The sequence below is a fragment of the Bos indicus genome, chromosome 2 (assembly GCF_029378745.1).
Source record: "Bos indicus isolate NIAB-ARS_2022 breed Sahiwal x Tharparkar chromosome 2, NIAB-ARS_B.indTharparkar_mat_pri_1.0, whole genome shotgun sequence".
Taxonomy (NCBI): domain Eukaryota; kingdom Metazoa; phylum Chordata; class Mammalia; order Artiodactyla; family Bovidae; genus Bos; species Bos indicus.
Genome location: NC_091761.1, coordinates 90,040,890 through 90,066,602, shown reverse-complemented (window position 1 = coordinate 90,066,602; position 25,713 = coordinate 90,040,890). Strand labels below are relative to the sequence as shown.

Here is a 25,713-nt window from a genome sequence, read left to right as displayed (position 1 = left end):
CAGTGGACCCCTATGGAAATCAATAAAATATAAAAGGTTCTTTTGTACTACTTGACAAATAGGATTTAATGATTTCTATCTATTCTTGGGTCACTGGGTCCCCAAATACTAGTTGAAGAGTCAATATACACTGTTTTCCATAGTCCAAGAAGAGACAAAAAAGGCAATATAGGGAACTTTTCATACACCTAATTTACTTAACAGACTTTTATCCTTTCTTTTATGATACTATTACTTGTAATATTTTACTATTAAAATTTCTTTTATTATATAATTGTGTTTTTATGATACTGTTCTTTGTATTATTTTGCTATTAATATTTCTTTTGTTATGATATATTGGTGATAGTATAGTAACAGTAAAATATCAGACACCTCTATTTTCCTTCTTTGAGATGTTGCTGATTTATAAAATATGAATATATGAGAACTACTGCTTTATAATGCAGTATGATCATTTTTATGGATAATCTCTGTAGTCCATGGCGCAGGCAAGTAGAGAATTTCTCAACTCTTAAGGAATGTAATAATTTACAAATATTGATGGTAACTTTTATGATAAAGGATAGAAGTACAAATGATTTTAAATCCAGTTTAGTTTGTTTTAAAGAATTTAATTGGCAATGATTAATTGGTAGCTGTCTTATTGATATATTTTCTAGTTACTGGATAATGATGATAAGAAAGGCCTAAGTCTACCAACTTTGAACCAGTCAAGTAAAGATGATTCAAGTGTTGTTGCTCCTAAAACTGACATGCCATCAAAGGAAACAGATACTCCATTGTCCACTATTCCTAGGCTGTCAATAACAGAAGAGAACCAAATACCACCTTTAGAGGAACACCAGCAAGAAGCCATGCCAGTGAAAAAAATGAAAAATCTCTTCTTTCTACCAGAAGAAAAATTAAAAGATAGATACCCAAGCCTTTTGAAAACTGACTTACATCCATCAGAGGTAAAGTTGAAAAATATCCATATGAATCCAAGTAGAATAAAAAGGAGGAACTTGGATTTATCTCCAACAGAAATTCAGTGGCAAAGCAAAAGTCTAAGCTTAGCTTGAAAGAAGAACACAAGCTTAGTTTCCCCAGATTCAAAATCAAAAGGTAGCTTTCAAGGCAGGGATGCAAAGAAAGACTTTGAATAAAGGTATCTGCCATCATATTAGAAGTATAAGACTAGGAAAAACAAAAATTCATTAATAAAAATTAAATACAAATAAATTGGAAATGCATTCAGATGTCTCCAAGTAGAAGTGTGTCTAAGTATATTAAATATTCCTACCATACTTAGAATCATCAAGTAAAGGAGAAAAAGCCCCTGAAGGAAAACTGATGTGAGAAACCAGTAATATAAACCAACCTCATCAGTTCAGTTCAGTTCAGTTCAGTTGCTCGGTTGTGTCTGACTCTTTGCGACCCCATGGACTGTATCATGCCAGGCTTCCCTGTCCATCACCAACTCCCGGAGCTTGCTCAGACTCATGTCCATCAAGTCGGTGATGCCATCCAACCATCTCATCCTCTGTCATCCCCTTCTCCTCCTTCCTTCAATCTTTCTCAGAATCAGGGTCTTTTCCAGTAAGTCAGTTCTTCACATCAGGTGGCCAAAGAATTGGAGCTTCAGCTTCAGCATCAGTTCTTCCAATGAATATTCAGGACTGATTTCCTTTAGGATGGACTGGTTGGATCTCCTTGTTGTCCAAGGGAGTCTCAAGAGTCTTCTCTAACACCACAGTTCAAAAGCATCAATTCTTTGGCACTTAGCATTCTTTATGGGTCTGACTTTCACATCCATATGTGACTACTGGAAAATCCATAGCTTTGACTAGACAGACCTTTGTCAGTAAAGTAATGTCTCTGCTTTTTAATATTCTGTCTAAGTTGATCATAGCTTTTCTTCCAAGGAGCAAACATCTTTTAATTTCATGGCTGCAGTCACCATCTGCAGTGATTTTGAAGCCCAGGAAAATAAAGTCTGTCACTGTTTCTATTGTTTTCTCATCCATTTGTCTTGAATTGATGGGACCGGATGCCATGATCTTTGTTTTTTGAATGTTGAGTTTTAAGCCAGCTTTTTCACTCTCCTTTTTCCCTTTCATCAAGAAGCTCTTTAGTTCTTCTTCGCTTTCTGACATGAGGGTGGTGTCATCTGCATATTTGAGGTTATTGCTATTTCTCCCAGCAATCTTGATTCCAGTTTGTGCTTCATCCAGCCTGGCATTTCACATGATGTACTCTGCATAGAAGTTAAATAAGCAGGGTGACAATATACAGCCTTGATGTACTCCTTTCTCAATTTGGAGCCAGTCTGCTGTTCCATGTTCAGTTCTAACTGTTGCTTCTTGACCTGCATACAGATTTCTCAGGAGGCAGGTAAGACAGTCTGGTGTTCCTGTCTCTTTAAGAATTTTCCTGTTTTTAAAATTTTAAATTTATTTATTTTAATTGGAGGCTAATTAATTTACAATACTGTATTGGTTCTGCCACACATCAGCATCAATCCGCCACGGGCATACACATGTTCCCCATCCTGAACCCCCCTCCCACCTTCCTCCCCGTACCATCCCTCCGGGTCATCCCAGTGCACCAACCCCAAGGATCCTGTATCGAACCTGGACTGGCAATTTGTTTCTTATATGATATTATACATGTTTACACTTGTTTACATGTTTACAGTGTAAGTTTTCCTATAGATATTTTCTGAATAACATGTTGATACTCTTGGACTATTAATTTTATCAATGTGAAATCTTATGGTACTTTTCTCTCTTTTTCTTTTGTTTTCTATAAACTTTATTGAGGTATTACTATAATAATTTCCTAATTATGATTTTACTAATTATACCTTATTAATTTCTCTTATTTTCCTAGGGATGCTGTTGTTGTTGTTGTTCAGTCGCGCAGTCACGTCCAACTCTTTGCAGCCTCATGGACTGCAGCATGCCAGGCCTTCCTGTCCCTCACCATCTCCTGGAGTTTGCTCAAGTTCACATTCATTGCATCAGTGATGCCGTCCAGCCATCTCATCCCTTGATACCCTCTTCTCCTTCTGTCCTCAATCTTTCCCAGCATCAGGGACTTTTCCAATGAGTCTGTTTGCCTCAGATGACCAAAATACTGGAGCTTCAGCATCCTTCCAGTGAATATTCAGGGTTGATCTCCCTTAAGATTGACTGGTTTGATCTTGCTGTCCAGGGGACTTTCAGGAGTCTTCTCCAGCACCACAGTCCAAAGGCATCAGTTCTTTGTCATTCTGCCTTCTTTACAGTCCAGCTCTCACAACCGTACATGACCACTGTGAAGACCATAGCCTTCACTAAACAGACCTTTGTCAGCAGAGTAATGTCTCTGCTTTTCAGTACACTGTCTAGGTTTGTCATATCTTTCCTGCCAAGAAGCAGCCGTCTTCTGATTTCATGATTGCAATCACTGTCCACAGTGATTTTGGAGCCCAAGAAGAGGAAATCTGTCACTACTTCCACCCTCCCCCACCCCAATTTGCCATGAAGTAATGGGGCCAGATGCCATGATCTTAGTTTTTTTTTAATATTTAGTCTTAAGCCGGCTCTTTCACTCTCCTCCTTCACCCTAATTAAGAGGTTCTTTAGTTCCTCTTCCTCTTCCTTTGCTGCCAGAGTAGTACTAGTGATTAGAGTGGTATCATCTGCATATCTGAGGTTGTTGTTTCTCCCACCTGTCTTGATTCCAACTTGTAACTCATCCAGCCCGGCATTTCTCATGATGCACTAAACATATAGGTTAAACAAATAGGGTGACAGCAGACAACCCTGTCATAACTCCTTTCCTGATCTTGAGCCAGTCAGTTGTTCCATACAGTGTTCTAACTGTTGTTTTCTGACCCGCATACAGTTTTCTCAGGGAGACAGGTAAGATGGTCTGGTATTCCCATCTCTCTAAGGGCTTTGCACAGTTTGTCATGATCCACAAACAGGTAGCTTAAAACAACAGAAATTTATTGTCCCACAGTTACGGAGACTACAAGTTTGAAACAAAGGTGTCAGCAAGGTCTGGCTCTCTCTGAACCCTGTAGGGGAGAATGCTTCCTTGGTGCTTCTAGCTTCTGGTATTGGCCAGTAATCTTTAGTATTCCTTGGCTTATAACCATATACTGCCACTCTGCCTCTGTCATCACATGGTCATCTTCTCCTTGTGTGTGTCTCTCTTTTATGAAGATATCAGAAATGTTCAATTAAGGTTCCAGCCTATTTCGATAGGACCTCATCTTAATTTATTGTATTTGCAATAACTCTATTTTTAAGTAAGGGTACATTCTGAGCTATTGGGACTTTGAACTTTTTTGAGGGACTTTGTGTCTCAAGTCTTTTTTAGAGACAAAGTCAACCCATAACATTTACATACCATGAAATGTACCCAATTTTATATGGACAGTTCAATGAGTTTTGATAATGTGTATTTCACTATATGAAGATCTAGAATATTTTCATCATTACACCATTAAATATGAGAATGTTTTCCTCCAGGTTTACTGAGATTTCATTAACAAACAAAATTGTATATATTTAACATGTATACAGGCTTCCCTGGTGGCTCAGATGGTAAAGAATCTGCCTGCAATGAGGGAGATCTGCGTTTGATCCCTGTGTTGGGAAGATCCCCTGGAAGAGGGCATGGCAACCCACTCCATTATTCTTGCCTGGAGAATCCCCATGGACAGAGGAGGATGGTGGGTTACCGTCCAAGGGGTCCAAAAATTCGGACATGACTAAGCAACTAAGCACAGCACAACGTGGATACAGTGTGATGATTTGATATAAGGATACCTTGTGAAATAATTATCATCATCAGGTTAATTAATATATCCATCACCTTCCAGAGTTACCTGCATGTGTGTGTAGTGAGAAAACTTAAGATTTACTCTTTTGGCAAATGCCAAGTATAAAATGCAATATTACTGTTAATAACTATAGTAACTATGCTGTATGCAGAACTTATGTGCTATACTCTAGAACGTTTTCCATCTTATAACTACTGTCTTGAACCCTTTGACCAGCATTTCCCTATCCCTTAGCCCCTAGCTGCTGGTAACTACCATTCTACTTTCTGTTTCTACCAGTTTGGCCTTTTTTTTTTTTTTTTTTTAAGATTTAACTACAAATGAGATCTACAGTATTTTTCTCTATCTGACTTATTTCACTTAACATAATGCCTTCAGATTTCATCCATGTTGTCACAAGTGGCATTATATCCTTACTTTTCACAGCTGAATAATATTATTTTGAGATAGATACCACATCTTCACCCATTCATCTTTCTATAGACATGTAGGTAGTTTCCATACCTTGGCTATTGTGAATAATGCTGCAATGAACATTAAAGTGCAGATATTTCTTTGATATATTGTTATAAATTCTGGTATATGCCCAGCAGTGGGAATGCTGGATCATATAACTCTACTTTTAATTTCTTGAGGAACATCCATACTGTTTTTCATAGTTGCTAAGTCACTTCAGTCGTGTCCGACTCTGTGCGACCCCATAGATGGCAGCCCACCAGGCTCCGCTGTCCCTGGGATTCTCCAGGCAAGAACACTGGAATGGATTGCCATTTCCTTCTCCAGTGCATGAAACTGAAAAATGAAAGTGAAGTCACTCAGTCGTGTCCAACTCTGAGCAACCCCATGGACTGCAGCCTACCAGGCTCTTCCGTCCATGGGATTTTCCAGGCAAGAGTACTGGAGTGGGGTGCCATTGCCTTCTCCGGTTTTTCATAGTACTTGTTACCAATTTACATTCTTAGCAACATTGCAAAGGAATCCCTTTTCTTTACCTCCTTGAAAAGTGTCTGAACTCTTGTCTTTTTAATAAGAGACAGTCTAACAGTTATGATTGTGGTTTTTAGTCTGTCTGCCCTCTGATGGAGAAGGATAAGAGGCTTATGGAAGATTCCTGATGGGAGAGACTGACTGAGGGGGAAACTGAGTCTTGTTTTGATGGGCAGGGACATGCTCATTAAATCTTTAATCCAATTTTCTGTTGATGGATGGAGCTGTGTTCCCTCCCTGCTATTTACCTGGGGCCAAACTATGGTGGCCCCACAGTGTGAAAAGATATAAGCATCTGAATGCAGAGTTCCAAAGAATAGCAAGAAGAGATAGGAAAGCCTTCCTCAGCGATCAATGCAAAGAAATAGAGGAAAACAACAGAATGGGAAAGACTAGGGATCTCTTCAAGAAAATCAGAGATACCAAGGGAATATTTCATGCAAAGGTGGGCTCGATAAAGGACAGAAATGGTATGGACCTAACAGAAGCAGAAGATATTAAGGAGAGGTGGCAAGAATATACAGAAGAACTGTACAAAAAAGATCTTCATGACCCAGATAATCACCATAGTGTGATCACGCACCTAGAGCCAGACATCCTGGAATGTGAAGTCAAGTGGGCCTTAGAAATCATCACTACGAACAAAGCTAGTGGAGGTGATGGAATTCCAGTTGAGCTACTTCAAATCCTGAAAGATGATGCTGTGAAAGTGCTGCACTCAATATGCCAGCAAGTTTGGAAAACTCAGCAGTGGCCACAGGAATGGAAAAGGTCAGTTTTCATTCCAATCCCAAAGAAAGGCAATGGCAAAGAATGTTCAAACTACTGCACAATTGCACTCATCTCACATGCTAGTAAAGTAATGCTCAAAATTCTCCAAGCCAGGCTTCAGGAATACGTGAACCGTGAACTTCCAGTTGTTCAAGCTGGTTTTAGAAAAGGCAGAGGAACCAGAGATCAAATTGCCAACATCTGCTGGATCATGAAAAAAGAAAGAGAGTTCCAGAAAAACATCCATTTCTGCTTTATTGACTATACCAAAGCCTTTGACTGTGTGGATCACAATAAACTGTGGAAAATTCTGAAAGAGATGGGAATACCAGACCACCTGACCTGCCTTTTGAGAAACCTATATGCAGGTCAGGAAGCAACAGTTAGAACTGGACATGGAACAACAGACTGGTTCCAAATAGGAAAAGGAGTACGTCAAGGCTGTATATTGTCACCCTGCTTATTTAACTTATATGCAGAGTACATCATGAGAAATGCTGGGCTAGAAGAAGCCCAAGCTGGAATCAAGATTGCCGGGAGAAATATCAACAACCTCAGATATGCTTTTGACACCACCCTTATGGTAGAAAGTGAAGAGGAACTAAAAAGCCTCTTGATCAAAGTGAAAGTGGAGAGTGAAAAAGTTGGCTTAAAGCTCAACATTCAGAAAATGAAGATCATGGCATCTGTTCCCATCACTTCATGGGAAATAGATGGGGAAACAGTGGAAACAGTGTCAGACTTTACTTTTTTGGGCTCCAAAATCACTGCAGATGGTGACTGCAGCCATGAAATTAAAAGACGCTTACTCCTTGGAAGGAAAGTTATGACCAACCTAGATAGCATATTGAAAAGCAGAGACATCACTTTGCCAACAAAGGTCCGTCTAGTCAAGGCTATGGTTTTTCCAGTGGTCATGTATGGATGTGAGAGTTGGACTGTGAAGAAAGCTGAGTGCCGAAGAATTGATGCTTTTGAAGTGTGGTGTTGGAGAAGACTCTTGAGAGTGCCTTGGACTGCAAGGAGATCCAACCAGTCCATTCTGAAGGAGATCAGCCCTGGGATTTTTTTTGGAAGGAATGATGCTGAAGCTGCAACTCCAGTACTTTGGCCACCTCATGCGAAGAGTTGACTCATTGGAAAAGACTGTGATGCTGGGAGGGATTGGGGGCAGGAGGAGAAGGGGATGACAGGATGAGATGGCTGGATGGCATCACTGACTCGATGGACGTGAGTCTGAGTGAACTCTGGGAGTTGGTGATGGACAAGGAGGCATGGTGTGCTGCGATTCATGGGGTCGCAAAGAGTCGGACACGATTAAGCAACTGAACTGAACTGAACTGAACTGAACTGAAACTATGGTGGAGGTAATGAAGATAATGGCAACCTCCTTCGAAAGAGCCCATGCATGTCCTGCTACACTCAATGCCCCCAACCCTGCAGCAGGCCACTACCAACCCATGCCTCCACTGGAGACTCCTAGACCCTCACAGGCAGTCTGGGTCAGTCTCTAGTGAGGTCACTGCTCCTTTCTCCTGGGTCCTGGTGCACACAAGGTTCTGTTTGTGCCCTTCAAGAGTCTATTTCCCAGTCCTGTGTAAGTTCTGGTAGCTCTATGGTGGGATTAATGGCAACCTCCTGCAAAAGGGCTTATGCCATACCCAAATCTGCTGCACCCAGATCCTCTGTCCCTGTGGCAGTCCACTGCTGACCCACACCTCCACAGGAGATGCTCAGACATAGTTCTCTCTGTCTCTGTGGGGTCCCTGGATCCTGATGTGCACAAATCTATATGCAGGTCAGGAAGCAACAGTTAGAACTGGACATGGAACAACAGACTGGTTCCAAATAGGAAAAGGAGTACATCAAGGCTGTATATTGTCACCCTGCTTATTTGACTTATATGGAGAGTATATCATGAGAAACGCTGGGCTGGAGGAAGCACAAGCTGGAATCAAGATTGCCAGGAGAAATAGCAATAAACTCAGATATGCAGATGACACCACCCTTATGGCAGAAAGCAAAGAACTAAAGAGCCTCTTGATGAAAGTGAAAGAGGAGAGTGAAAAAGTTGGTTTAAAGCTCAACTTTCAGAAAACAAAAATCATGGCATCTGGTCCCATCACTTCATGGCAAATAGATGGGGAAACAGTAGAAACAGTGGCAGACTTTATTTTGGGGGGCTCCAAAAGCACTGCAGACAGTGACTGCAGCTATGACATTAAAAAATGCTTACTCCTTGGAAGGAAAGTTATGACCAACCTAGATAGCATATTAAAAAGCAGAGACATTACTTTGCCAACAAAGGTCCATCTAGTCAAGGCTTTGGTTTTTCCAGTGGTCTAGTATGGATGTGAGAGTTGGACTGTAAAGAAAGCTGAGCGCTGAAGAATTGATACTTTTGAACTGTGGTGTTGGAGAAACTCCTGAGAGTCCCTTGGATTGCAAGGAGATCAAACCAGTCCATCCTAAAGGGAATCAGGCCTGAATAATCATTGGAAGGACTGATGTTGAAGCTGAAACTCCTATACTTTGGCCACCGGATGTGAAGAACTGATTCCTTGGAAAAGACCCTGATGCTGGGAAAGATTGAAGGCATGAGGAGAAGGGGACAACAGAGGATGAGATGGTTGGGTGGCACCACTGACTCAATGGACATGAGTTTGAGTAAACTCTGGGAATTGGTTATGGACAGGGAGGCCTAGCATGCTGCAGTCCATGGTGTCACAGAGAGTTGGACACAACTGAGCGACTGAACTAAACCGAACTGAACAGTTATGAGGTGATCTTGTGGTTTTGATTTGCATTTCCTTGATGATTTGTAATTGGTTAGTAATTGGAGTACTTTTTCATATTGGAGCATGAAATTAGTAATTGGAGCACTTTCCCTGTTGACTGTGGATGTTTTCTTTTAAAGAATGTCTATTCAGGTCCTTTGCCCCCTTTTATTTTTTTTATTAATGTATATTTTATTGAAGTATAGTTGACTAGCAATGTTTCAGATGTACAGCAAGGTGATTCAGTTTTATACACATACACATGTATATATTATATATATGTATATATATTATATATATATTACACACACATATATATATTATTTTTCATATTATTTTCCATTATAGCTTATTACAAGATACTGACTATAGTTCCCTGTGATACACAGTAAACCTCTGTTGCTTGTTGCATATCTAATTTTTTAAATTACAAATCTAGCATTCTATTCATACCAAACAAGTGGAATCAAAATGTCATAAATATTTTAGTTAGACAAAAGTTGATAAGTTTTCTAAAACATATATATATTGTACACACTATATATATATATATATATATATATATATATATATGCAAAAGCTTTTCTAACACACTTGATAAAGCCTTGATAAAGAACATCAAAAAGAAAAAGAAGAGATGGAGAGTTGGAAAACAAACTAAATGAAATGGGGGCACTGAATATGAAATAGAAAAAGTGAAACAAACTGGATAAAAGTAAAAGATCATCATATAGTCCAGTGGTTTTTAAACATGGCTGCTCATTAGAAACACATCTGGAGCTTTGGAGAGAAAAGGCAATAGCTACTGAATTCTCTTAACTTTTGCTTGTCTGGAAAAATTTTGATTTCTCCCTCAAATCTGAATGAGAGTCCTGCTGGGTAGAGTATTCTTGGTTGTAAGTTTCTTCCTTTTCATCACTTTAAATATATCATGTCATTTCCTTCTGGCTTGAGTTTTCTGTTGAGAAATCAGTTGATAACCTGATGAGAGTTTCCTTGTATGTTGTTGTTTTTCTCTTGTTGCTTTTAATACTTTTATTTGTGTCTTTAATTTTTGTCAGTTTGATTGCTATGTGTCTCCATGTGTTCCTCCTTGAAATTTTCCTGCCTAGAACTCTCTGTGCTTTCTGTACTTGGTTGAGTATGTCCTTCCTCATGTTAGGGAAGTTTTCAGCTATTATCTCTTCAAATATTTTCTCAGGTCCTCTCTTTCTTTTCCTTCTGGGACCCCTATAATGCAAATATTGGTGCATTTAATGTTGTCCCAGAGGTCTCTTGGGCTGTCTTCATTTCTTTTCAATCTTTTTTCTATTTTCTGTTCTACAGCAGTGATTTCCACCTTTCTGTCCTCCAGATCATTTATCCATTCTTCTGCCTCAGTTATTCTGCATTTATTCCTTCTTGTGTATTATTCATCCATGTTTGTTCTTTAGTTCTTCTGGTTCAGTTCAGTTCAGTTCAGTTGCTCAGTTGTGTCCATTTCTTTGCAACCTTGTGAACCGCAGCACACCAGGCCTCCCTGTCCATCACCAACTCCTGGGGTCCACCCAAACCCATGTCCATTGAGTTGGTGATGCCATCCAACCATCACATCCTCTGTCATCCCTTTCTCCTCCTGCCCTCAATCTTTCCCAGCATCAGGGTCTTTTCAAATGAGTCAGCTCTTCGCATCAGGTGGCCAAAGTATTGGAGTTTCAGTTTCAACATCAGTCCTTCCAATGAACACCCAGGACTCATCTCCTTTAGAATGGACTGGTTGGATCTCCTTGCAGTCCAAGGGACTCTCAAGAGTCTTCTCTAACACCACAGTTCAAAAGCAGGTCTGTAGTAAACATTTTTTGCATCTTCTCCATTGTTTTCCTGAGATCCTGGATCATCTTCACTATCATTGTTCTCAGTTCTTTTTCTGGAAGGTTGCCTATTTCTACTTCATTTAGTTGTTTTTTTCTAGGATTTTATCTTTTCCCTTCATCTGAGACATAACTGTCTGCTTTTTCATCCTGAAAAGACCCTCATGCAGGATCAAGATTGAAGGCAGGAGAAAGGGATGACAGAGGATGAGATGGTTGGATGGCATCACTGACTCAATGGACATGAGTTTGAGCAAGCTCCAGGAGATGGTGAAGGACAGGGAAGCCTCGCATGCTGCAGTCCATGGGATCACAAAGAATAGGACATGACTGAGCGACTGAACAACAACAGCAATATCCTGATTAAGTTTTCCGTAATGTGGTTTTTGTTCTAGCCACTGTGGGATTGTGGTTTTTGGCTAAGAGGCTTTTGTAAGCATCCCAATGGGAGGGACTGGTGGTGGGGAAAATTGGGTCTTGCTCTGGTTGGCAGGGCCAATCTTGTTAGTTGTTTGGCCTGGGGCAACCCAGCCATGGGGTTTACTGGCTCTCTGGTAGGGTTAATGGTGACCTCCAAGAGGGCTTACACCAAAGGGGACTTTCCAGGACTGCTCCTGCCAGTGCCACTGTCCCTGGCGTGAGCCCCTGCCAATTCACACCTGTACAGGAGACCTTCCAACACTAGCAGGTTTTGGTTCAGTCTCCTGTGGGGTCACTGGTTCTTTCCTCTGGGTCTTGGTGCACACAACATTTTGTTTGTGCCCTCCAAGGTTGGAGTCTCAGTTTTTCCCCAGTCCTTTGGAAGTCCTGTAATCAAATCCTGCTGGCCTTTAAGTTCAGATTCTCTGGGGATTCCCAGTTCTTTTTGTTGGATCCCCAGCCTGAGAAGCCTGACGTAGGGTTCAGAACTTTTAAAATAGTGAGAGAACTTTTTTGCTATTCTTTAGTTTGTGGGCCACCCACTTGGTGGGTATGGGATTTGATTTTATCATGATTGTGCCCCTCCTACCATCTCATTGTGGCTTCTTCTTTGTCTTTGGATGTGAGATATCTTTTTTTTGGTGGGTTCCAGCATTCTCCTGTCAATGTTCAACAGCCAGTTGCAGTTTTGGTGCTTTCTCAGGAGGAGAGGCACATATGTCCTTCTGCCCCACCATTTTCCTTTGCTCCTTTTAAAAATCTGGTTATTTGTTTGTTTGCTATTGAGTTGTATAAGTTCTTTATACAGTTTGACTATTAGCCCCTTTAGAGATGTATGGTTTGCAAATATTTTCTCCCATTACTAGATTGCCTTTTCATTTGTTGACTGTTTCCCTACTGTGCAGAAGCTTTCAGTTTAACTTAGCCTCACTTGTTTATTTTTTATTTTATTACCTTTGCTTCTGGTGTCATATTTAAAAAAAATATTGCCAAGATCAATTCAAGGAGTTTTTTTCCCTAAGTTTTCTTTTAGGAGTGTTATATTTTCAAATCTTATATTTTAACCTTTAATCCATTTTGAGCTAATTTTTTGTGAGTGATATCAGATAGGTGTTCAGTTTTATCCTTTTGCATGGAGATATCCAGTTTTCCCAACTCCATTTATTGAGGAGACTATACTTTACCCAGTGAGACTTTGTGGCTATCCTATCAAATAGTAGTTGGCCAGATACGTGGCAGTTTATTTCTGGGCTGTCTATTCTGTTTTATTGGTCTGTTTTTATGCCAGTACCATACTGTTTTGCTTACAAAATAGCTTTGTAATACAGTTCAAAATCAGAAATTGTGAGACTTCCAACTTTATTTTTCTTTTTCAAGATTGCTTTGGCTGTTCAGGGTCCTTTGGAGTTCATACATTATTTTAGGACTTTTTTAAAAATGTTTTTCTGAAAAATGTCATTGGAATGTACAGGGATTTAATTGACTCTATAGATCACTTTGGTTAGTTGGACATTTTAGCCATAGTGATTTTTCAATCCATGAACATTAGCTATCTTTCCATTTATTTGTGTCTTTGTCCGTTTCTTTCTATCAGTGTCTTACAGTTTTCAGTGTAAAGGTCTTTCACCTCCTTGATTAAATTTATTCAAAAGTATTTTATTTTTGATACCACAGATTGGTGGGTGCCAGAGGTGCATTTTGGGAGGTGGGTCAAATGGGTAAAGGTGGTCAGAAGTACAAACTTCCCAGTTATAAGACAAATAAGTCCTTGGTTTGTGATGTATACTGTGGTTAACAATACAGTGAGTATATTCGAAAGTTGCAGAGCATAAATCTTAAAAGTTCTCATCACGGGAAAAAAATTATAAATGTATGGTGATGGATGTAAACTAAAATTATGTAATCATTCTATAATATATACATATATAAAACCATTATGTATATTAAAACTAATACAGTGTTGTACACCAGCATGTAGGAAATATTAGAAGTTACAAGCCAGAAGTATGATAATGATGGCTTTTGTATTTACCTACATAGATACCTTTTCCAGAGTTCTTTGTTAATTGAGTCATTGTCTAGTGTCTTTTCCTTTTATCCTGAGAGACTCCGTTATCATTTCCTGTAACAAAGAAATAATAGTGACAAACTCCTCTAACTTTTGTTGATCCAGGAATGTCTTAATTCTTCATTTTTGAAGGATGGTTTTGCTTGTTATGTAATTCTTGGTTGATGATCTTTTTCTCTCCACTCTCTACTGATGTGGTTTGTTGACGAGAAATTAGCTGTTAATTTTGCAGCCAAAAACTGAAGAGTTTTTATACATGATGAGTCACTTTTTTCCTTGCTGCTTTCAAGTTCCCTCTCTGTCTTTTCAAAGTTTTATTGGGTCTTGGTGTATATATGTCTTTGAGTTTATCCTTGAAATGTGTTGAGCTTCTTGGATGTGTAGATTCATGACTTTTACTAAATTTGGGAAATATTTGGCCATTATTTCTTCAAATATTCTCCCTGACTCTCTCTCTCTCTCCTTCCTTGACTCCCATGTTTATGTTGGTACATTTGACTGTGGTTCCCAGGGTCCTTTAGGTTCTGTTCATTTTTTCATTCTTTTTTTCTTCCTTCTCTTCAGGTTCAACAATTTTATTGTCCTATCTTCAATTCAATGATTCCTTCTTCTATCTGCTCAATATGCTGTTGAACTTCTCAAGAGTTTTCCATTTCAGTTATTGTACTTTCGGATCCAGAATTTGTATTTGGTTCCTTTTTATAATTTCTATCTCTTTATTTACATTTTGTTGATATTTTTTTATTGATTTCCTTTAGTTGTTTGCCCATGGTTTCCTTTTGCTCTTTGAGCATATTTAAGAAAGTTCGTTTTAAAATCTTTGTCTATTAAGTCCAATATCTGGGCTTCTTCACAGGACATTTATATTAAATTTTTTCCTATGAATGGGCCATAATTTCCTATACTTTAGTATGCTATGTTATTTTTGTTGAAAATTGAGCATTTTAAATATTATAGTGTAACTGGAAATTCTCTCTGTCTCTAGGGTATTGATGATTGGTTTTTGGCTGCTCTATGTCTTCTTGCTGTGTGTGGGCTTTCTCTAGTTGCAGCGAACAGAGGCTACTTTCTAGTTGCAACATGCAGGCTTCTTATTGCAGTGGCTTCTCTTGTCACAAAGCACATGCTCTATGGCACATGGGCTTCAGTAATTGTGGCACTCAGGCTCAGTAGTTGTGGCACATGAGCTTACTTGCTCCACAGCATGTGGAATCTTCCCAGAGCAGGGATAGAACCCATGTCCCCTGCATTGACAGGCAGACTTTGTCTGCCTGCAACACTGTACCACCAGAGAAGTCCTGTTTTTTTTTTATTTTTGAGGGCTGTGGTCACATGTTTCTTTAATGACCATTCGAATGATTTTTTTTTCAAAGACTATATTCCTTGTCATTTGTGGTCAGTCATCAAAGTCTTTCTTCCATTATCTCAGCATCCAGTTAATGACCTGACTGATTTCTTAAAACACCAAAATTTAACTGCCCTTTTTTTTCATTAACCAATCCCTGGTTGCTTTAAGTTTTGTATTAAATTATGAAGTTTTAATTAGTTGATCTTTCAACCTTTTGACAGTTTATTATATTTGTTTCAGTGAAGGGACTTATTCTTTGAGCAATCTACCATTTTCTATGATATCACTTTTGCATTCTCTTCTAATATATGCTTTATTTTATGCTAATCCTATGAGTTGACTCATTGGAAAAGACCCTGATGCTGGGAGGGATGGCAGGAGGAGAAGGGGACAGCAGAGGATGAGATGGCTGGATGGCATCACCAACTCGATGCACAGGAGTTTGGGTGAACTCCGGGAGTTGGTGATGGATAGGGAGGCCTGGTCTGCTGCGATTCATGGCATTGCAAAGAGTTGGACATGACTGAGCAACTGAACTGAACTGATTTTTATTTAAGTTACTGTTTTTGTTTCCTGGGGCTTAGGGGAATAAAAAGAGGTCAATAATATACAAAGTACTATCATGTACTTTTTGTGATGTTTGCCATTTCCTACCTCAATAAACTATTATTACTGTGTTTCAAGTTCTCTCACTACCTCCATTGTACTGGTTAAATTATCAATGAATTATTTTGTTTATTTAAGATAAAGCCAAATGGTAACACTAGATCCCATTTTATTATTATTTATAGCTATCAATAATGCTGAGTTTAAAAATTATATTAATACTTATTTTTTCTATTCACCTTCTCTGGTCTGTTTTTACTTCAGAGTTCACCTTACTGTTGCACAAAGGAAAATTTAAATAGACCTTGTAGTTTAGGTAAGTTATTATTTGTATATATACTTGTAATTTTCAAATATTTAGTGAAATTGAGAACATAAACTCATGTAAAACAATTATTATCAAGAATTTTCATCAAAATATTAACTACACATGATGTTTGTGATTACTGACATGAAAAAACTATGGAATTACAGTATTAGTGGGAAATCAAGCAAAGCAAAATACAAGTGGCTGAAAGATCCTAGATAATATTTATTTTACATGCATTATAATATTGCTAAGCCATTTATTACATTTATCTGTGTTTACAAACATTCTGGCTATGTGTAGATATACCTAATGAAGTTTTTCTAATTCAACGAATTGTTCTGTGATATCATCATGAAGACATACTTGACATATCAGTAAACGCAAAGGTAATAATCAAAATTGCACTCACCTAGTAAAGTAGGTGAGTAAAGCACTCACGCTAGTAAAGTAGTGCTTAAAATTCTCCAAGCCAGGCTTCAGCAATACATGAACCATGAGCTTCCAGATGTTCAAGCTGGTTTTAGAAAAGGCAGAGGAACCAGAGATCAGATTGCCAACATCTGCTGGATCATCGAAAAAGCAAGAGAGTTCCAGAAAAACATCTATTTCTGCTTTATTGACTATGCCAAAGCCTTTGACTGTGTGCATCACAAGAAACTGTGGAAAACTCTGAAAGAGATGAGTGCATACCAGACTACCTGACCTGCCTCTTGAGAAACCTGTATGCAGGTCAGGAAGCAACAGTTAGAACTGGACATGGAACAACAGACTGGTTCCAAATAGGAAAAGGAGTTTGTCAAGGCTGTATATTGTCACCCTGCTTATTTAAGTTATATGCAGAGTACCTCATGAGAAATGCTGGGCTGGAGGAAGCAAAATCTGGAATCAAGATTGCTGGGAGAAATATCAGTAACCTCAGATATGCAGATGACACCACCCTTATGGCAGAAAGTGAAGAAGAACTAAGAAGCCTCTTGATGAAGGTGAAAGTGGAGAGTGAAAAAGTTGGCTTAAAGCTCATTCAGAAAACTAAGATCATAGCATCTGGTCCCATCACTTCATGGCAAATAGATGGGGAAACAGTGGAAACAGTGGCTGACTTTATTTTTCTGGGCTCCAAAATCACTGCAGATGGTGATTGCAGCCGTGAAATTAAAAGACGCTTACTCCTTGGAAGGAAAGTTATGACCAACCTAGACAGCATATTCAAAAGCAGAGACATTACTTTGGCAACAGAGGTCCATCTAGTCAAGGCTATGGTTTTTCCAGTGGTCATGTATGGATGTGAGAGTTGGACTATAAAGAAAGCTGAGCGCTGAAGAATTGATGCTTTTGATCTGTGGTATTGGAGAAAACTCTTGAGAGTCCCTTGGACTGCAAGGAAATCCAACCAGATCCAGATCCAACTAAAGGAGATGAGTCCTGAGTATTCACTGGAAGGACTGATGTTGAAGCTGAAACTGCAATACTTTGGCTACCTGATGTGTAGAGCCAACTCACTGGTTAAGACCCTGATGCTGGGAAAGATTGAGAAGGCAAGAGGAGAAAGGGACAGAGGGTGAGATGGTTGGATGGCATCATCGGCTCGATAGACATGGGTTTGGGTGGACTCTGGAGTTGGTGATGGACAGGGAGGCCTGGCGTGCTGCAGTTCATGGGGTCGCAAAGAGTTGGACATGACTAAATGACTGAACTGAACTGAATAATCAAAATATTTAACAACTAGTACAGCATAAGCATGGAACAACTAGATTAGATAATGTTGTTGGATCAAAGTTCTGGAAGTCCCTTGCTGTGCCATATTGAGGTTCAAGGAAATGGGAAATTCCTATACTTTGGCCACCTGATGTGAAGAACTGACTCATTGAAAAATACTGATACTGGGAAAGATTGAAGGCAAAAGGAGAGAGGGTGGCAGAGAATGAAATGGTTAGATAACATCACTGACTCAATAGACATGAATTTGAGCAAACTCCGGGAGATAGTGGAAAACAGAGGAACCTGGTGTGCTGCAGTTCATGAGGTCACAAAGAGTCAGACACAACTTGGCAACTGAGCAACAATAACAACAGAAATGTTTTAATATTTAACAATCGGGACAGTTATATGACTGTGTAATAACTGAATATCTATCCAGAGGAGACTGTAGAAATGTAATTAAAATGAAGAGAGAATAAGAATATAGCTCAAACACTTGACAGAAGATGAGCAAGCAAGAACATTTTTTTTGTAACATGAAAGCATCCTTGAGTTGTAGAGAGTGTTCTCCAACTAGGAACTTATGGAGAAATAGAAGATGAAAAATGTATTTAAAAAAAGACAGGGAAAATACCAGATGAAATTGTGATTAAGAAGTATAATTTTAGAAGAAAGTTTCTGAAGTGGAAATTTGACTTACCTCAGTAGTTGATGTGGTGAAATGAAAATTATTACAAATTAATGTTTTAGCCATATATTTTGTATTTATCCATATGAATACATATGTATATGTATATATGTTCTACACAATAATAACAATTCTAAGAACATATATTGTGGTACAGGAAACTATTTGACAACATAGTATGTCAGTGTCTGGAATACTTTAAATGTCAGGAAAATTTTATAGTACACTTAAATTATTATTTATCCTAGAAGAAAAAGTGACCATTTGGAATAATATTCAGGAGTAATAAAACATCCTGGAAGATTAGGATATTTGGAAACCCATAATGTGATTCCTCCAGAACTTTCTTTCTAATATCCTTTGGAATATTCTAATCATAAAATAACTTTTGGAGTAAATCTGATATAACAGCAAAGCAAGCTCCTTATTTTATTATTAATACTTCCAACTATTTCTTCAAAGGGAGAATTATATAATTAACCTAATTTTTCTATGGATACATTATATAAAATAAAATGCTATAGTAAAGAGTTTATTTAGTAAGTTTCACGTAGCACTCTTGCTAATAAATTCCTTGCATGATCATTACCTTTAAGCAAATTAGAGACATATACTAGCCCAGTTCCTTTGCGGCTGCTTTCATTGATACCCTCTGGCTACTGATATGTATGTACATATATTTAAGCATACTACCACAATTCACTGAAGAACGTGATTGTTCCACTCCATGCTTTTATGAGCTCTTTATGTTTATTATGTAAGAATCTTCTCTAGTGTCATGAATTGAGGAAATACAGACCTATTCATGAAACGTATCTAGAATGTAGGGTGTGTCTCCACACAGCTTTGCAGAATTGGGTATGTATAGCAAATGTATGATGGAAGATCACCCAAATGACTGCCAGAGGATAGGCTAAAATGAGGCTCCAAGAAGGATTAGTAAAAGTGTTCTCTTAAACATTGTCAAGCACATATGGGGAGAAGATGATGGCACTTTTCCACTCCAGTACTCTCCTGGAAAATGCCATGGATGGAGGAGCCTGGTAGGCTGCAGTCCATGGGGTCGCTAAGAGTCAGACACGACTGAGCGACTTCACTTTCACTTTTCACTTTTCAATTTCATGCATTAGAGAAGGAAATGGCAACCCACTCCAGTGTTCTTGCCTGGAGTATCCCAGGGACGGGGGAGCCTGGTGGGCTGCCATCTATAGGGTCGCACAGAGTTGGACACAACTGAAGCGACTTAGCAGTAGCAGCAGCAGCAAGCACATATGTGATAAGGTGCATGACAGCCACAAAATATTCAGAATCACCTGGAGTACAGTGATTTTTTTTTTAATTTTTACTTCATTTTTTGAACTGGCATTAAGAGCCAGAAAAGTAGAAGTATTCAATATATTGACTACAATGTGATTAAAAGACAGTCTTTTATGTACATAAAGTACAGTGCAAGTACAGTGCATATTGACATTTAACTTTAATAACTTAATGTATGCATTTTAACAATACTATTCAAATTAGTAGAGTTACTAATGACAAACCTAAGGGTGCAGTGTGTCAGGGGTTAGAGTAGAATGAGTAATGGTCAGTTTTCATTATAGTCCCAAAGAAGGGCAGTGCTAGAGAATGTTCAAACCGCTGTACAATTGTGCTCATTTTACATGTTAGTAAGGTTATGCTCAAAATCCTTCAAGCTAGGCTTCAGGAGTACATGAACTGAGAAATTCCAGGTGTATAAATGGGATTTTAAAAAGGCAGAGGAACCAGAGATCAAATTGCCAATGTCTGCTGGATCATAGAGAAAGCAAGGGAATTCCGGAGAAACTACTTCTGCTTCATTGACTACACTAAAGCCTTTGACTCTGTAAATCACAACAAACTGGAAAATTCTTAAAGAGATGGGAATACCAGACCAGCTTACCTGTCTCCTGAGAAATCTGTATGCGGGGTCAAAAAGCAACAGTTAGAACCGGACATAGAACAACTGACTGGTTCAAAACTGGGAAAGGAGTACAACAAGGCTGTATATTGTCACCCTGTTTATTTAACTTATAAGCAGAGTACATTGTCTGAAATGCCAGACTGTATGAATCTCAACCTGGAATCAAGATTGTTGGGAGAAATATCAGCAACCTCAGATATGCAGATGATATATCACTCTAATGGCAGAAAGAGAAGAGGAACTAAAGAGCCTCTTGAGGGTGAAAGAGGAGAGTGAAAAAGCTGGCTTGAAACTCAACATTCATAAAATGAAGATCATGGCATCCAGTCCCATCACTTTCTGGCAAATTAGAAGGGGAGAAAGTGGAAACAGTGACAGATTTTATTTTCTTGGGCTCCAAAATCATTGCAGAAGGTGACTGCAGCCATGAAATGAAAAGATGCTTGCTCCTTGGAAGGAAAGCTGTGACAATCTTAGATAGTATATTAAAAAGCAGAGACATCACTTTGCTGACAGAGGTGCATCTAGTCAAAACTATGGTTTTTCCTGTAGTCATGTAAGGATATGAGAGTTGGACCATAAAGAAGGCTGAGCACCGAAGAACTGATGCTTTTGAATTGTGGTGCTGAAGAAGACCCTCAACAGTCCTTTGGATTGCAGGGAGATCAAACCAGTCAATCCTAAAGGACATTACCGTTATTGGAAGGACTGATGCTGAAGCTCCAATACTTGGGCCACCTGATGCAAAGAACTGACTCATTGGAAAAGACCCTGATGCTGGGAAAGACTGAAGGCAAAAGAAGTGGGCAGCAGAGGATGAGATGGTTAGATAGCATCACCAACTAAATGGACATGGCTCTGAACAAACTCTGAGAGACAGTAAAAGATGGGGAAGTCTGATGCGGGGCAGTCTGTGTGGTTTCAAAGAGTCGGACACCACTTAGCAACTGAACAACAACAATGATGGTAAAATTAACAGCAAAACTTACATTCATTTGTGCTTATTATGTCCCAGACACAGTGCTAGATGCTTTAGCCTTTAAATGACACAACCCTGTGAGAGAGGATCGTCACCCTTTGACAGATGAGGAAACTGAGAAAGAGTGAAGCAGGATAACATGTCCAAATTTAGGTGGTTGGTTAGTTGCAGAGGCTGAGTCTAGGCAATCCGGCTTAGAGCCTGTTCCCTTAACTGTTGTACTACACAGTCACTAGAGACGTGTCTGAATAACATGTTTATCAAATGCCACAAGTGCTGACTTAATTATATTATTTTTTTCATTCTTTTTCAGATGAGTTAATGCAAGATAAAGCCTGTGGACAGAAAAATACAAATAGAAAAGGAAAATCCGTAAGCATATTGATATATCCTTTAAAACTCATTGTTAACATTTTATATTATTTTGAATTAATTAATATTTACTGTATATCCTGTCATCAAAAGGCATATACTTATATAGTATAATATATATATTCGAAAACTTAGGAATTTTTGCCTAGCTGAAAAATTTGTGACATTTTGATTCCACTTGTTTGACTTAGTCTGAATAGAATGCTAGATTTCTAATTTATGTTCACTCAAAATTTTTATATAGTTTCATGTATTTTGGCATCTGATATTACTACTAAAAGACTAGAAAGTTTATTACCTTAGTGCTTTTCTTTTAAAAAAAATTTTGAGGCTTGAAATTTCAATCCAATTCTGAGCATGGCATTGAAACATGTAAAATATCATGTATGAAACTAGATGCCAGTCCAGGTTCAATGCACGATACTGGATGCTTGGGGCTAGTGCACTGGGATGACCCAGAGGGATGGTATGGGGAGGGAGGAGGGAGGAGGGTTCAGGATGGGGAACACATGTATACCTGTGGCGGATTCATTTTGATATTTGGCAAAACTAATACAATTATGTAAAGTTTAAAAATAAAATAAAAAAAAAAAGAAATACTATGTTGTGTAAAAAACAAAACAAAACAGGAAATTAACATGTGATACAGTACTATTAATGGGCTTCACTGGTGGTTCAGCAGTAAAGAATCTGCCTGCAATGCAGGAGACACAGGAGACCAGGTTCTATCCCTGGGTTGGAAAGATCCCCTGGAGGAGGGCATGGTAACCCAGTCCAATTTTTTTGCCTGGAGATTCCCATGGAAAGAGGAGCCTGGCAGGCTACAGCTCATAGGGTTGCAAAGAGTCAGACACGTCTGAAGCAACTGAACACACACACACACAGTATTATTAAATAAAGTACAGATTATGTTCAAATCTCACAAAATGTTATGCTACTGTCCATTATTTGTTTTCATACTTTATTCAGGACTCCACATTGTATTTCGTTGCACTGAGCAGCTTCAGCTCTGTGCAACAAAACCTGGTAAATTCTCTTTTCATCTTTATTCTGTTAAGATATTTTCCTATTTTCCTTTTTATGGCTTCTTAGATACATCCATCATTTAAAAGTGGACATTTAATTTTCAAATATATGGGGTTTTTAAAGTATCTTTGATATTAATTTCTAATTTTAATGTTAATTCCTCATTTATATGCTTTCTTCTCTGCAATCAACTTCTGTGGTCTTTTAGTCTTCTAAATTTATTGAGGCTTTCATTGGCTAAGTAAAGGTCTTTCTTGGTAAATGTCACATTGCTCTTGAAAATATATGTGTTATTTTCAAATATCTTTTGATATTGATTTCTAACATAATTCCACCGTGTTAAGAGAACATGATTTCTAACATAATTCCACTGTGATAAGAGAACAGACTCTGTATGATTTCAATATCTTTAAACTATGAAATTTTTGCACCTTATTTTATGTCCTTGGATATATTCCAGTGTCTCCTAATTTTTAGTCTATGGTAACTTGAACAGAATATGTATCCTATTTTATGAAAATTGTATACATCTTAATTATGTTTAAAAAATAAAATAAATACCTCTAAATAGAGGATTATTAGGCAGAGAAATGGAAAAGTATATAATATCATGGTAACCATAGGATTAACTAGATAAAAGGCTCACTAAATTAATCAAGATACTAACACAATCATCTCAGGAAGAATTGAGTACAGACAATAGAAAAAGTGTTCATTTATATGAATAGTTGCATTTAATTCATTATATTAAAAGTTCCTTCCACCTAAATAACCTAAAGGTTACTTATATCTCATGGAAAGACTTTAGCATTCTATTAGTAAAATATTTTCATTAAAGCTGTCTATTGGTGAAAATCATTCAAATAAAAAAAGAAAGCATATACTTTATCACTATGAATTTATTACCTTGTCATAAGTAAAGTTACTTATATTATTTGTCATGGTTTTATTATAAACTTATAAATTATTATAAAGCAATATAAATAAATATAACATTAATTTTAACAAGTTATACTATTTAATTCTGCCTCTCCCAAATTGTTTTAATAGGCAACTCACAGTAGCACCAGGAGAGCATAGACCATCTCTGCCCAGCTACCTACATAGTTTCAGTTCACTTCAGTTCAGTTCCGTCGCTCAGTCATGTCAAACTCTTTGCGACTCCATGAATTGCAGCACGCCAGGCCTCCCTGTCCATCACCAACTCCCGGAGTTCACTCAGACTCACGTCTGTTGAGTTGGTGATGCCATTCAGCCATCTCATCCTCTGTCATCCCCTTCTCCTCCTGCCCCCAATCCCTCTCAGCATCACAGTCTTTTCCAATAAGTCAACTCTTCGCATGAGGTGGCCAGAGTACTAGAGTTTCAGCTTTAGCATCTTTCCTTCCAAAGAAATCCCAGGGCTGATCTCCTTCAGAATGGACTGGTTGGATCTCCTTGCAGTCCAAGGGACTCTCAAGAGTCTTCTCCAACACCACAGTTCAAAAGCATCAATTCTTCGGTGCTCAGTGTTCTTCACAGTCCAACTCTCACATCCATACATGACCATTGGAAAAACCATAGCCTTGACTAGACGGACCTTTGTTGGCAAAGTAATGTCTCTGCTTTTGAATATGCTATCTAGGTTGGTCGTAACTTTCCTTCCAAGGAGTAAGCGTCTTTTAATTTCATGGCTGCAGTCACCATCTGCAGTGATTTTGGAGCCCCAAAAAATAAAGTCTGACACTGTTTTCACTGTTCCCCATCTATTTCCCATGAAGTGATGGGACCAGATGCCATGCTCTTCGTTTTCTGAATGTTGAGTTTTAAGCCAACTTTTTCACTGTCCATTTTCACTTTCATCAAGAGGCTTTTTAGTTCCTCTTCACTTTCTACCATAAGGGTGGTGTCATCTGCCTATCTGAGGTTATTGATATTTCTCCCGGCAATCTTGATTCCAGCTTGTGCTTCTTCCAGTCCAGCGTTTCTCATGATGTACTCTGCATAGAAGTTAAATAAGCAGGGTGACAATATACAGCCTTGACGTACTCCTTTTCCTATTTGGAACCAGTCTATTTGTTCCATGTCCAGTTCTAACTGTTGCTTCCTGACCTGCATACAGGTTTCTCAAGAGGCAGGTCAGGTGGTCTGGTATTCCCATCTCTTTCAGAATTTTCCACAGTTTCTTGTGATGCACACAGTCAAAGGCTTTGGCATAGTCAATAAAGCAGAAATAGATGTTTTTCTGGACAGGTGTAGATCCAGATTAATTTCTATTATATATTTCTTCCAGTAGGAAAGGACAAGAGAAACAAGCTCTACTTTACAAAAGTGTCTTAAAATCTATTAATGATATAATCTTATTTAATTTAATTATTTTATAAATGTACTACCCAAAATCAGAATTTTTTAGGGATCTGCATAAAACTTAACCCTTTATAACTGTGGTTCAACTCCTCTCCCTAATTAAATGTTTATAACTGACATCTTAATACTCATTGGCCCAATTCTTCTAGCTGTGGCATTTGTCATATTAATTGAAGAAAAAGTTTTAGGTCTCACATAACTTCAAAAAGGACCAAACATTATTGGACCATATGGTGTAATATATCCCGTTGCCAATGCAATCAAACTGTTCGTTAAAGAACCACTATGACCAGCTATTTAATACATCATCTATCTCCATGTTTATTATTGTACCATCTTAACTCTAACCTTAGCCTTAGCCATATGAATCCCTCTACCTATACGTTATCCTCTCATCAACAAAAATCTAGGGGTATTCTTACTAGCTGTGTCAAGCCTAGCCATCTATTCTATTCTGTGAGGTGGATGAGCTTATTATTCAAAATATGCTCTAATTGGATCCCTAGGAGCAGTAGCACAAACAGTTTCATGTGAAGTAACACTAGAAATTATCCTCTTATCAGTCCTTTTAGTAAATAGATTTTACCCTCTCAACTTGCATCACAACACAAAAACATCTATGATTAATTTTTACATCATGACCTCTAGCCATAATATAATTTATTTCAGAATAAATTGTATTTATTCTGCAGAAACTAATTGATTCC

General features: G+C 38.3%; 1 protein-coding gene across 4 annotated transcripts in view; it reads left to right on the top strand.

Moving 5' to 3' along the window:
* C2CD6 (C2 calcium dependent domain containing 6) overlaps nt 1-25,713 on the top strand; it is a 124,691-nt gene that overhangs the window by 58,174 nt on the left and 40,804 nt on the right. For all 4 annotated transcript variants that reach the window (XM_070770200.1, XM_070770202.1, XM_070770199.1 and 1 more), the window contains 3 exons: nt 662-955; nt 15,910-15,961; nt 21,576-21,634. In XM_070770200.1, the coding sequence (XP_070626301.1) occupies nt 662-955; nt 15,910-15,961; nt 21,576-21,634 (405 nt within the window). The remainder of the gene's footprint in view (nt 1-661; nt 956-15,909; nt 15,962-21,575; nt 21,635-25,713) is intronic.